We start from the raw sequence: 12,791 nt of genomic DNA on the forward strand, positions 1-12,791 counted from the left end.
GGGTCATTGAAACAAAACCTTGGGAGGAACCTCAGTTCATTTTCAGCCTCACAGCTTCAATGGATTTTCCACGCCAGCAGTGTAACGCTTCTCTGCTTCGGCCCAGTGAATAATCTTCCAAATCCCCTCGACATACCCAGCCTTGTTGTTCAGGTACTGTACACAACGCAGATTAGCAGACAAATACACATAACAAGGGACATAGACATGGGGGTCAACTTACCTGGAGGTAGTAAGCATGTTCCCACATATCCACACCGAACACAGGAACATCAGGTGCATTGACAGGGTCCTGGTCCTTGGTGGTGATAATCTCAAGTCGTCCCTTCGCACCACCCTTGCTCACTAGCCATCCCCAGCCACTCCCCTGAAGACCGAGGAGCTCGGCGCCAAAGGCCTTGACAAATGCTTCATGCGAGCCCCAGCGGGAGGCGATGGCTTCCTGTAGAGCGGGAGCACCGCTGATATCATTACCAGGTGTGCCGGGGGGAGTCAAGTTCTTCCAGAAGAGGGAGTGGTTGATGTGGCCACCACCGTTGAAGCGGAGCTTTTGCTGCAATGAGATCAAGGTGGGAACATCATTCGATGCAGTTGCGGAGGCTTGAGCGGAGAGTGCTGCATTCAGGTTGTTGATATATGTCTGGTGGTGCTTCTGATGGTGCAGCTCCATTATCTGCTTGGAGATGACGGGCTCCAACGCCTGTTGGTTGTTAGTTTCATGTCATAATTCTCGGGATACGTAATCGGAAGAGGCTTACATCGTAGGCGTATGGCAAAGGAGGCAGAGTGTGAGTTTGAGAAGACATGGTGGAATTGTGAATATAAGTGCGTGTCAAGGTATCAAGTGTTGAGAGGAGTGAGAAGGAATAGTAGAGATGTAGACAAGAGATAAACCACCAAGGTCCCTGAGATAGATACCCCTCTTAAGTGACGTGATATTACGGATCTTGAGGCCACCAAGGTAGATATCCACAGGTGGAGGTGCTCGGCAATTGTAATGAGTTGGATTGAGCACGTTTTCGCTCAAGTTGCTCTAATCTGCTCACAGCGTGGTCGCGTTTAAATCAATAGCCGTCCATACCCAGGTGGATGCGTTTGCTTATAATGTTATACAGTGTAACATATTAGTTATTCCTGCAGAATCTTATCAAAATTAAATAAAGCAGATCAATTTATCAAGTGGATAATTATATATGCATAATTCTCAGAATGATCTTTTTGATTTGCGGAGACAGAAGAAGGGGGAGAACAATCCGGGGAAACTGGCTCTTTATGCCCACAGTGACCTTGAGTAAAAATACTAGTTCTATCAGAGAGAAATGGAGGGGAAATTGACAAACTTGAGTGGCAAGAATGGTTAACAGATTTTGACTAAAGATAGCAATAACAAACAAAACGATAGGCTAGGAAGATGTGGAACCATGAAGAGGAACCGTGAAGAAAACAAACAGAGAGCCATCTCTGTGAAAAGGGCTCAAATATTGGCTCAAAGAGCATGGTGTCCAGCTCCCTCCCAATGTCTATGGAGAACGCAGAAAAGTACAGTCTGTATCCACAGAGGTGAGGTTAAGAAGGGCCCATTGGTTCCTAAGGGAGGTCCTTTCAGGAAATCCACCCGACATTCTTCATGCCATTGAACTAGAACCGAGGCCCTAGTCCAGTTTCAGCCTTAACTGGACCACGTCAAAGATCATCAGTGCCCTCAGAATACCCTTCGGGCAACAGAACCACGATGTGCAATGCGTGTCCGGAGGAGTGGAGAAGGAAGAAAGAAAGAGAAGTTGAAGTTGGGGGAGGGGGGTGTTTATGTTTCCCCAGTGAAGGCAAATGAGGAAACTGGGGTGATGCGTTTTGACCCAAAAGGGAAGGCACCCACCTACCCAAATAGGCAGGTACCACTTGGGTTTCACATCATAAAATCCACATGTGACCATCTGATAGAAGTACCTAGGTAAGATCGTCACTAATTCTATAGATTGCCTTTCAACTTGAAAAGCTTGGCTATAAACGACAACCAAACGTGATTAATACTTAAGTCTCGCCTATTCTTAGGCTTAAATATCGTAGATTTATATTTGTACCTTGTAGACACGTTTTCTGCTCTTCGCTAGATTTGTAATTTACGATAGAGCTTTGTTTATTTCCATGTATATCATACAATGATGTCGAATGGCTCCTGTTCCCATCCAGGGGGAAAGACCTTTCCATGTTGTCGCGCCGGGTAGGATCTGATGTAGCACAGCTTGATCAGCCTCTCGCAATCTTTCTACGGTAACTCATTTTAACCGTAGCAATATTCGGGCCGTTATCGTGTCAACTACTACCGAGCCTGCAGATCTGGAGTCATCTGATTAGCGGTTTGGAGATATTTTTCCACCAATTGCACACTTGTCCGAATCGGAAAGAAATGCGAATGGATTGATTTGACCCATAGACTTGGATCGATCTCACCTGGGCAGAGTGAACTCGCGTCACTGCTTCCCCGCATATGACCCCAGGGGACGGCCACCATATATCTCAACATCAAGAAGCTACTGTAACATGTAGACCTTAATTCATTCCAAAACTCATCAGCCTTATTGACTGCCACGTGCTCCAAACGACCTCCTCTTTAGCTTAATTCCTGCCAGTTCTCAGGATATTCAAATACTATGGGTGATATTGTGCTCTCGCAGAAAAAGCGCTATGCGCTGATCGGCACTGGTGGAAGATCCGCTCTGTTCTACACAAGCATTGCAAAGGATTACAATAAGACCAGCACTCTTGTTGCAATCTGTGATACCAACCAGACCCGACTCAACTATGCGAAAGCCAAGATTGAGGCCTTGGGCCATGAATCCATCCCAACCTATCTCGCTGCTGATTTCGATCTTATGATCAAGGAAACCAAACCGGATGAGGTTATTGTCACCACAATCGACCGTACTCACCACACTTACATTGTCCGTGCCTTGGAGCTTGGCTGTAATGTCATTACTGAGAAGCCAATGACCATCGATGTATCGCAATGCAACGAGATCCTTTCGGCTGTCGATCGTACCAACCAGAGAGTCAGGGTCACCTTCAACTACCGTTATGCACCGCATAACACCAAAATCTTTGAACTCATTCGATCCGGCGCGATCGGTACCGTTACAAGCATCCACTTCGAGTGGATGCTCAACACGTCTCACGGTGCAGACTACTTCCGACGGTGGCATCGTGATGCCCGGAACAGTGGAGGCCTTCTTGTTCATAAATCCACTCATCATTTCGATTTGGTCAACTTCTGGTTGCAATCTCGACCAAAGACAGTCTATGCACAGGGTGATCTCAAGTTCTACGGAAAAAGAACGCCGAGGAGCGGGGTGTGACCCAGTTCTACTCGAGAGCTCATGGCAGCGAGGTAGCTAAGAATGATCCATTTGCATTGCACCTAGGCGAAACCCCTCAGTTAAAGTCTCTCTATCTGGACGCCGAGCATGAAGATGGTTACTTCCGTGATCAAAGTGTCTTTGGCGATGGAATCAGCATTGAAGACACGATGAACGTGCTTGTTCGATACGAGAACAACGCAGTCATGACCTACTCTCTCACGGCATATGCCCCCTGGGAGGGATTCCGTGTCAACTTCAACGGAACAGGCGGTAGACTGGAGGCAGAGGTTGTCGAGAGCAGCTATGTGAACTCGGGTGGGGAGCAATCACTGGAAGGCGCTGCTGAAACTACAACTCTCCTTTTGCGACCTTTGTTCCAAGAGCCGCGCAAGGTGGAGATTGTGCAAGGCGAAGGTGGGCATGGGGGTGGTGATAATGTACTGCTTCGTGATCTTTTCGGAGAAGCTGAACCCGATGAGTACATGAGAGCTGCTAGTCACATTGATGGTGCTGCTTCTATTCTGACCGGTGTTGCTGCCAATCGCTCGATCCGTACTGGACAAGTGGTGAACGTCAAAGACATTCTCGACCTCCCTTGAAAAATGTCGGCTATCTACACCAGTTAGTTGGTTCATCGTACTTTAGCCTCTTAGAAATTTCTATTTTTGCAATACATATTTGAGATCGATGTTGATCATAGACTAGAAATTGGCATGACAACCAACCCCATGGACAATATTAGCTGATGCACTTATTTCTTTCCACTGCCAAGCTGAATACTCATGTTATAAGGTCTATCTTCTCGTCGCATGGGGTTATTGGTTCTCTCATAACGGAACGAGGAGATTGGCACCCGTTACAACACAGAACTCTCAAGCGCCAAACGTATGCTTTTCGAATGTCACATGCAAAGCATTATGCAGACCCAGCATCCCTAACATACTGTGTATCACCAATGGGAAAGGTAGTTGGTCTACATGCGACGAGCAAACTACGGACGGCTCAATGGTTAAATGGGATAATGTGGGTAAACAGGAAGGTTTTCCTCAAGGATTTAGCCTGCCACAATCCACCGATCTACCGATTGATATACACAAAGTAGCCTCGGAAGGGAATGCGGGGAAGTACAAGGATGTTAATGTACCCCGGTTTCGGGTAAATAAGCAGCGAAGGAGGCTTTGTCTACGCATGCAACGCTTCCCCGCAATATCGGCCACGAAAGGTTTCCAAACAAGCAGTACTTGGCTGTCATATTTGCTCATATTTGTTCTAGTTCATGTTTTATCTGCCTTTGATAGGTGCAAAAACTCATCTAAACACTGAGGCCGAAAGTAGTTGAGGCCACACAACGGAATGGAGACCGGTATTGCGACTCATTATGTCTTTTCCGACATTTTTCTCTTTACGCTAGGGCCAAAGTGATAAACTATTGACCAAGAAGAGAAAGAAAGATAAGAGGCTTTGCATTCCTTTGAGGATCGAACACAAGCAAGTTGGACCTAGATTCCCCTTCTTTGCCCCCCTTGTTATATTCTCCGCCATGGCTGCCCAAGCCAACGATGAAATCTCGACAGTTCAGGAGCAGGAGCAGCGCCATGAACGGGCTACACGTTCAAAGGCAGTTGAATTTCTGACTTCTCATGCAACTGAGGAGACTGCGTTCACATATGAAGAGGAGAAAGCCGTTCTCCGTCGTATCGACAAGCGAATCCTCGTCCTTCTACTGTGGGCATATTTCTTCCAACAGCTTGACAAAAGTTCCCTGAGGTAATTATAATTTTTTATGTTACATATATTTCCAGATAATCCAACGTTTCTCAACTTCTCATAAGACTAATCCGTCATTGGTTAGTTATGTCTCCATTTTCGGCCTGCAAGAGGATGCTCATCTAGTCGGTCTACAATATTCCTGGCTTGGGTCTATTCTCTACCTTGCACAACTGGTAATGCAGCCTCTCGTGGCACTAATTTTGGTGAAACTTCCTACCGGAAAAGTCCTCGCCAGTGCCATTTTCCTCTGGGGATCGGCACTTACCATTATGGCCGCTTGCACTGATTTTCCCTCACTTCTCGGCTTGCGCTTCGTTCTCGGATCATTCGAGTCTTGCATTGCACCATGTTGTGTTGCTATGACACAGATGTGGTGGCGTCGAAGTGAACAGACTTTGCGTGTCAGCTACTGGAATGCAATGAACGGCTTGACCTCCATTATTGGCAGTCTTCTAACCTACGGCCTTGGGCATATCCACAGCAATACTCTATATCGGTACCAGACGATCTTCATGTTCTGTGGTCTGTTGACGGTGGCTTACTCTCTGCTCGTGTTCTGGTTAATGCCTGATTCTCCGATGGAAGCTAAGTGCTTGACTGAGCGAGAGAGATTCATTGCCACAGAGAGGCTGCGTGCCAACCAGATGGGTATTTCTAATCAAGAATGGCGATGGGATCATGCCCTAGAGGTTCTCCTTGACCTCAAGACTTGGTGCTGGTTCTTCTCGATTATAACTATCTCGTAAGTATTCAACTAATCGGGTCGTCGAACGCGGCCACCAGGCGGTGTCCGGGTTCCCGGGCGTAATCTCAACCCGGGCGTAATCTCACTTTTCTCCATTCCACCAAATAATTCATTGAATTTAAATAGCATCGCCTTCTAAATCAATACAATAAAGATCATCAATCCATTCCCGAGGCCTCTCTTCATCATGATCTGACCCAATTTGCCCTATATCCTCGATTTCTCCGTCGGCAATTGCTTTTAAAATAGCTGCATCCCGCCAGGCTTTCTTCGAACGATTGAATGATTGTAGCCTTTCCTTATCAACCCGATCATTTATGTGCTTTTTACAATCCTTAACCAAACGAGGGCCCATTTCCGGAAGCCTTCGTTTAGTCTTAGCTGTATTAGACCGCTTCTTGCGCCGTAGAATTCGCACGTTGTCTTCCGCAAACTGAGCCCCGACCTCAACGAGAACGAGGCCACCCGCTAGTATCTGAGAGAGGCTTTGTCGTACCTTCGGGGAGATTGTCGAGTCATTTTGAATATGCTTTATAACCTTAGTGCTTACCTTTCTCAATTTTTGTACTGTCTCGGGCGGGGTATTAGGCAGTGAGCTTGATAATAGTGGTGGTGTAGTTCCGGAAGCAATATCATGAATAATAAAACCGGGCATCATAGGTAGATCATTATCCTCAGTCGAAATACCAAGTTTGGTAAGGCCTTTATTAGAATCCATAGGCCAAATACCAGTTTCGCGGAATCTATGTCGAATAGTACGCGTTATAAGTGCCGACGTCCGGACATCGTAGATTCCCGCGAAGAAATTTGCCTTTGACCGCGCATCACCACCCCAAAAGGCTTCCTTATTATTATACTTCTTATAATAATGCTTAAGCACTTAAAATAGTATATCATCGAGCGGTTGGCAGCCATATGTTATATGTGGGATAAAACAATAGGGGATAATTCGTTTTCTCCAACAAAATTCAATAAAATCATAGGTCAAGTGTGAACTATGATTATCTATTAAAAGAAGACGATATTCCCCTTTTTTAACACAGAAAGATGTGAATTCGTCGAAGACCTAAATCCAGGCAAAACTAATAATCTCATCGGTCCAGCCGTTTAGGGTTGGCCATATAGTATAGTCGTCGGGTAAGTTAGTGTTGATAAACCAACTCTCTATATGGAATTGACCCTTAACTAAAAACCACGGTAGCATAACCCAACCATCGGCCGAGACGCATTCGATACCAGTAAGGGATTCAGCTTGTCCGCCGGTATTATTTTTAGAATTTCCCCGGGCTGAAACAACGTTCTAGGCCTTGCCTTCGCCAATTCGAAACCCAGTTTCGTCGAAATTGTATAGATTCTTCTATGCAATTCCGTAGGTTTTGAGCGTAATTTGTAGGCGATCGTACCAAGAAACAATATAAGCAGGTTCACAGACTTCATATCGTGCTTTTTCCATCGGCTTTTACTTAATAGTCTCAAAGCGTGAAGGTAGACGGGCGATAAAGTCGTACGCCCAGTTTTTTCCGAGCGTGCGGGCGGGTTCATGACGTCGAACAATTTGTAGAGCAGCAGCCTGAATTTGCCCTGCGGTCGGGGGAGAATAGGCCTAGTCCAAGGTATCAATCCATAGAATTAATGCCTTCTCTTGCTCGGGGTCTAATGCTTTGTTGGTTAGGATACGATCGTTTCTAGACTTATAACCTTTGAGGCGGCCCCTCAGTATGCTAGACGTAATGCCAAATTCTCGGGCGATCGCTGAAACGTTAGGTTTCTGGGTAGCAGAGCATGCTGATAAGGCATTAGAGATACGGGCTTCTAATTCTTGAGACATAATATAGAGAATTAGGGGTGTAGTGAATTAATGAAGAAGGTGGAATGGAGAAAAGTGAGATTACGCCCGGGTTGAGATTACGCCCGGGAACCCGGACACCGCCTGGTGGCCGCGTTCGACGACCCGATTATTGCCAAATTTACACACGAAGGGAAAGAATTGATTAAACTAACGAAAACTTTGTAATAGCATTGCAAGCGGAGGCATCTCCAGTTTCGGTTCCCTGATAGTCAAGTCATTCGGATTTGACAGTTTCACAACAATCTTATTCAATATCCCCTTCGGAGTTATTCAGATTCTGGCTATCCTACTCACTGGGTGGCTAGCCACATGGACCCAACGAAAGGGTCTCGTTATAGCTGGAGCCAGCGTACTACCCAGCGTCGGAGCCATCATGCTGCTTACTGTCCCGCGACACAGCAAGGGTGTTTTACTCTTCGGCTACTACTTAGTATGCTCTTGATAACATAGTAATTTATAAGATCTACAACTAATGATATGGTCCCAGGTTTCTACAATGGCATCCATCACCCCACTGATATATGCCTGGCAAGCACAGAATACCGCAGGTGACACTAAAAAGAAGTGTACATCTGGTATAGTATTCATCGGCATGTGCGCTGGCAATGTTATTGGACCACTTCTTTACTCCACTGAGGAGGCACCATTATACCGAACGGGTCTTATAGCCAACCTTGCTATGTTCGTCACTGTTGGACTCATCTCTGGGTATGATATAACTTGATCTCTGTTGTTTTATTATTCAGCTAACTGTCTTTGGTAGCCTGACTCCTTTCTATCTTATGTACCTGAACAAGAAGCATGAGAAGCGACGCGTGGAACTTGGTAAAGTGGGTCCCGTCGCTGATATGTCTATGCTGGACAAGGACCAACGGAAGGAAACCAAGGTAGTGGAGCTGGAAGATATTCAAAAGGTCTCGGTGGAACAGGACAACGGCTTGCAGGACATGACCGACCTGAAGAATGAGGACTTCGTCTATGTTTATTAGTTCCCAACGATATGCAGAGAACACTGGATTTACTGAACTGAATATCACTTGCTCCATGATATCAACACGTCTTGATTCAAACGAATTTTATGACCAGGAATCCCCATATACATAGATAAATGAATCGATTATAGAAGTGCCCATAGAAAGCTTGACCGCCTCGTTTAAGTCGGTACAACCAGGAGTATACTGCGTGCATACTTGCTCCTGGCTTCGCTCTAGTATAGCCAGTTGCCTCACTAAAAAGAATCAATACCAATGCAATAATTCAATTAAAATTTCAAAATGTCTATCAATTAAATCCAAATAGAATCCATCATGGATGGATTTATTTATAGATTACTAATCACCCCAGGTTCTAAGCGGGGAGAGTCAACGAGCCTCGGTCATTTCGGCTTATACAAATACAAATAGCTAGGCCGGGGAACCAAATCTCTTCTTTCTTAATTTACTCTTCTCACATACTTGAGTTCTGATCAATTCCATAATGTCTGCCGACGAACAAGTCAAGCTGTCCAACTTCTCCAGCATCTTCTCCCTCGAGGGCAAGGTCGCTGTGGTCACAGGCGGTTCCCGGGGATTGGGACTACATGCAGCCTCAGGGTATGTATATCTCTACCGTTATGTCAATTATTTCTCCAATATTCATTGTTAAAATCTCTGCAGTCTCCTCCAAGCCGGCTGCTCTAAAGTCTACATCACCTCCCGCAAGAAGGCAGCCTGCGACGAAGCAGTAGCAGCTCTCAATGCCATCCCCAACAAGCGGCCCGGCGCACAAGCCATCTCTGTACCAGCCGACAGCTCAGATATGAAAGAGCTAGACCGGCTTGTCGCTGAAGTTGCCAAGACCACAGACCGTGTTGATATCCTCTTCGCCAATGCCGGCGCAACATGGGGTGAGAAATTCGATACCCACCCTGAGAAGATGTTCTCGAAAGTCATGGATTTGAATGTAAAGAGCGTGTTCTACACGATCCAGAAGTAAGTTCCGAACCTAGCCGAGACTGGGAATGAGACGCGATTCTAACATTGAGCTAGATTTACCCCTCTCCTCACAGCAAAGGCAACCATCGCAAATCCATCTCGCGTAATTATCACCGCCTCTGTGGCAGGTATTGGGATTGGCACGGTTGGTGAAAACGCGACACCGTCTTACTCCGCTTCCAAGGCGGCTGCTATCCATCTGGCGAAGAACTTGGCTGTTGAGCTTGGGCCACGCCATGTCTTGACCAATGCTATTGCACCTGGTTTCTATCCCTCTAAGATGGCGAGTGGACTTATTGAGTCAAAAGGTGGTATGAAGCAACTTGAGGAGTACTCACCAAATGGTCGGCTTGGCAAGCCTGAGGATATTGCCGGTTTGGTTGTCTTCCTCGGGTCAAGGGCTTCGAGTCATTTGAATGGAGCGGTCATTGCAACAGATGGTGGAGCTGTGCTCAAGGGGAGACTCTAAATTTAAACCTAAGTTTCCTTAACATGAATATAAGCTCAAAATACTATATAGTACGGAGTAACCTAGTCGAGGTTTCAATAAAAACCCCGTCATCAAATTAAGACTAAAATCTATCAAAATCAAGAGCCCAAATAGAGACTATCAGGTCTCAAGATAGTACAATATAGATATTCTCAGGAGACCTCGGGCAACCAACTAAATAATACCCATTCTCAGCGGGCCGAGGTTGCTGTTCTCCACACTTCTCCCCGCATTAAAAACCACCTCTCCCCACCTCAATGTCTTTCTCACTCCATATCCACAATGGCCTCCCAAGAACCCCGTTATGTGGCAATTGCCCAGCGCAAGCAAGCTGAGCTTGCCGCAGCTATCCCTGCCGAATGGCGGCTACCCGCACACGTCATCCCCGAGGGGATGCTCTCAATTTCCGAGTCGATCACCGTTGGCCCAAAAAATTACCAACGAGTTGGCGTGATGGATATCCCACGGACTTGCGGCCTGCTCACATCGAAAGAATTGGAAATCACAGAGAAATATGATGTGCGGGGCCTTGTCACGGAGATGGCAGAAGGTCGGTTGAAAGCCGAAGACGTGGTGCGAGGATTTTGCAAGGTGCGCTCGCATCCTAGCCGATTCTCTCCAATCAAGTCACTAATATGAATGGTATATTGCAGAGAGCAGCTGTCGCTCACCAGCTCACCCGATGTCTAACCGAACCCCTCTTCGGCCGCGCGTTGCAACGAGCCCGGGAGCTGGACGACCACTTCCAAAGCACAGGCGCCCCAATCGGCCCCTTACATGGACTCCCGGTGTCGGTAAAAGACACATTTAATGTCAAAGGCGTGGACTCAAGCATTGGATTGTCTGCGCTGGCATTCAAGCCTGCAGAAGAAAATGCCCCACTGGTAGACCTGCTAGAGTCTCTGGGCGCGGTAGTGATCGCCAAGACAAACATCCCACAAACACTCGCAACATTGGACAGCTGCAACCATCTTTTCGGGCGCACGCTGAACCCTCTCAACCGTAAATGGACTGCCGGTGGAAGCACTGGCGGGGAGGGTGCCTTGATCGCTATGCGCGGGTCGATGGTCGGCTTTGGCACGGATATCGGTGGTAGCATCCGCGTGCCAGCTATGTGCCAGGGTATCTACGGGTTCAAGCCGAGTAACGGACGCGTTCCATTTGGAGGCCAACAGAGCGGCCAGATTGAAGGTAAGGGTCGAATAGGGCTGCAGGCAGTGGCTGGTCCGTTGGCTCGTTCTGTTGCGGATATCAACGCCATCATGGCGGAGATCGTGCCTCGCGCGGAGCTGTTCGGTGAGGATTGCATTCCAGGATCATGGTCATCCCAATCGATACCGCTTACTCTCACTCCGCCGCACAACTTCACTATCGGTATTCTAAAGACAGATGGTCTCGTCACACCCCTACCCCCGATCATCCGAATTTTGAACGAAGTCGCTAACAGCCTCCGCCGTACCCCCGGCGTTGAGGTCGTTGATATCCCACTTCCACCGGTCCTACCTAAATGCCAGGGTGTCGCTGGCCGGCTGATGGGAATTGATGATGGGTCGAATATGCTTGACCTTATCGAGAGCATGGGCGAGGACCTCATTCCGTGGCTGCAAGGCCGAATGAAGCGCGGCAAGGCCCTGACGGTGGTTCAACTGGCGGCGCTGCAGGCACAGCGTGCTGAGATTGAAAAGGAAATGATGAAGATGTGGACGTTGTCATCACAGAGTTCATCGGTCGCTCGTCGCGTCGATGCCATAATTTGCCCTGTGGCACCGCACCCGGTCCCCGAGCTCGACCGCTACAATGCTGTCGGGTATACCTCGACCTTTGTGCTGCTAGACTATCCGGCTGGCTCCGTTCCTGTCCGCTCATTCGCGGAATCCGATCTTGAGATTGGGCGGGAAATGGAGGCGCCTGTGTTGGGAAGTTGGGATAAGGCTAATCGGCAGCTGTGTAAGTTCCAATGTCAACACTTGTGATCTTTCGCTAATTTGCTTCAACTCACAGGGGATGAGAAAACGGTTGACCGTCGGGTATATCTTGGGTCGCCTCTCAGTGTGCAGGTTGTCACTCCTAAGCAGCATGATTATCAACTTTTCCAGGCAATGGAGATTGTTGATCGGGCGGTACAGGGCCACGGGGGCTCACCTAGTGCGAAACTGTAGTTGCTTTGAGTGTACTCCGTGTATATCCATAACATAATTTGGAGGTCAATATCTTTAAATTCCCAAGAGGGAAATATAGTACGAAACAAGGAATGACTCTAGACCCGCCATTTTGCAATTGTGGACTGACTCGTCGATTCGGGAAAATAAATCAATTCGACCAATAACAAGCCCGGAAATCAAAAGTGCCATAATTAGCTTGACCGAGACCCACGGAAATGGCCGACAAGCAATGCGGCTAACCCCTGACAAGACTAAAGCCAATCTCGCGATGCTCTTAATTATGGCGCAATAGCTGCCCCTTTGCCTTCTCTGGACTGGCGTCCACCATACCACGTTATCGCCAAGGCAAAAGAGAAAAAAATAAGCAAACTAAGAAATAAAATAAGACAAAAAAAAAAAATTTAAGTCCCGAATCCACGGGTAGTCCGACTCACATTTGTTTATAA

General features: G+C 47.3%; 5 protein-coding genes across 5 annotated transcripts; 4 read left to right on the forward strand and 1 right to left on the reverse strand.

The window, feature by feature from the left end:
* Positions 1–48: 48 nt before the first annotated feature.
* Positions 49–806, reverse strand: N7487_003844 (superoxide dismutase; the record flags this gene model as incomplete). The annotated part of the gene is made up of 3 exons (XM_056871591.1): positions 49–156; positions 224–700; positions 759–806. The coding sequence occupies 3 exons, from the start codon at positions 804–806 to the stop codon at positions 49–51; spliced, it is 633 nt and encodes a 210-aa protein (XP_056729311.1).
* A 1,845-nt stretch (positions 807–2,651) lies between these two features.
* Positions 2,652–3,955, forward strand: N7487_003845 (Gfo/Idh/MocA family protein; the record flags this gene model as incomplete). The annotated part of the gene is given in 2 exon segments (XM_056871592.1): positions 2,652–3,306; positions 3,318–3,955. The coding sequence occupies 2 exon segments, from the start codon at positions 2,652–2,654 to the stop codon at positions 3,953–3,955; spliced, it is 1,293 nt and encodes a 430-aa protein (XP_056729312.1).
* Positions 3,956–4,896: 941 nt separating this feature from the next.
* On the forward strand, positions 4,897–8,709 carry N7487_003846 (uncharacterized protein; the record flags this gene model as incomplete). The annotated part of the gene is made up of 5 exons (XM_056871593.1): positions 4,897–5,123; positions 5,209–5,868; positions 7,889–8,150; positions 8,208–8,428; positions 8,484–8,709. The coding sequence occupies 5 exons, from the start codon at positions 4,897–4,899 to the stop codon at positions 8,707–8,709; spliced, it is 1,596 nt and encodes a 531-aa protein (XP_056729313.1).
* Positions 8,710–9,196: 487 nt separating this feature from the next.
* On the forward strand, positions 9,197–10,162 carry N7487_003847 (oxidoreductase, short-chain dehydrogenase/reductase family; the record flags this gene model as incomplete). The annotated part of the gene is made up of 3 exons (XM_056871594.1): positions 9,197–9,312; positions 9,376–9,690; positions 9,748–10,162. The coding sequence occupies 3 exons, from the start codon at positions 9,197–9,199 to the stop codon at positions 10,160–10,162; spliced, it is 846 nt and encodes a 281-aa protein (XP_056729314.1).
* Positions 10,163–10,465: 303 nt separating this feature from the next.
* N7487_003848 (putative general amidase) lies at positions 10,466–12,342 on the forward strand (the record flags this gene model as incomplete). The annotated part of the gene is made up of 3 exons (XM_056871595.1): positions 10,466–10,774; positions 10,837–12,130; positions 12,185–12,342. 3 exons carry the CDS (start codon positions 10,466–10,468, stop codon positions 12,340–12,342), a joined length of 1,761 nt encoding a protein of 586 aa, XP_056729315.1.
* Between the last annotated feature and the right edge of the window lie 449 nt (positions 12,343–12,791).

This window comes from Penicillium crustosum, assembly GCF_028827405.1.
Source record: "Penicillium crustosum strain IBT 35664 chromosome Unknown utg000002l_segment0_segment0, whole genome shotgun sequence".
Classification (NCBI taxonomy): Eukaryota; Fungi; Ascomycota; class Eurotiomycetes; order Eurotiales; family Aspergillaceae; genus Penicillium; species Penicillium crustosum.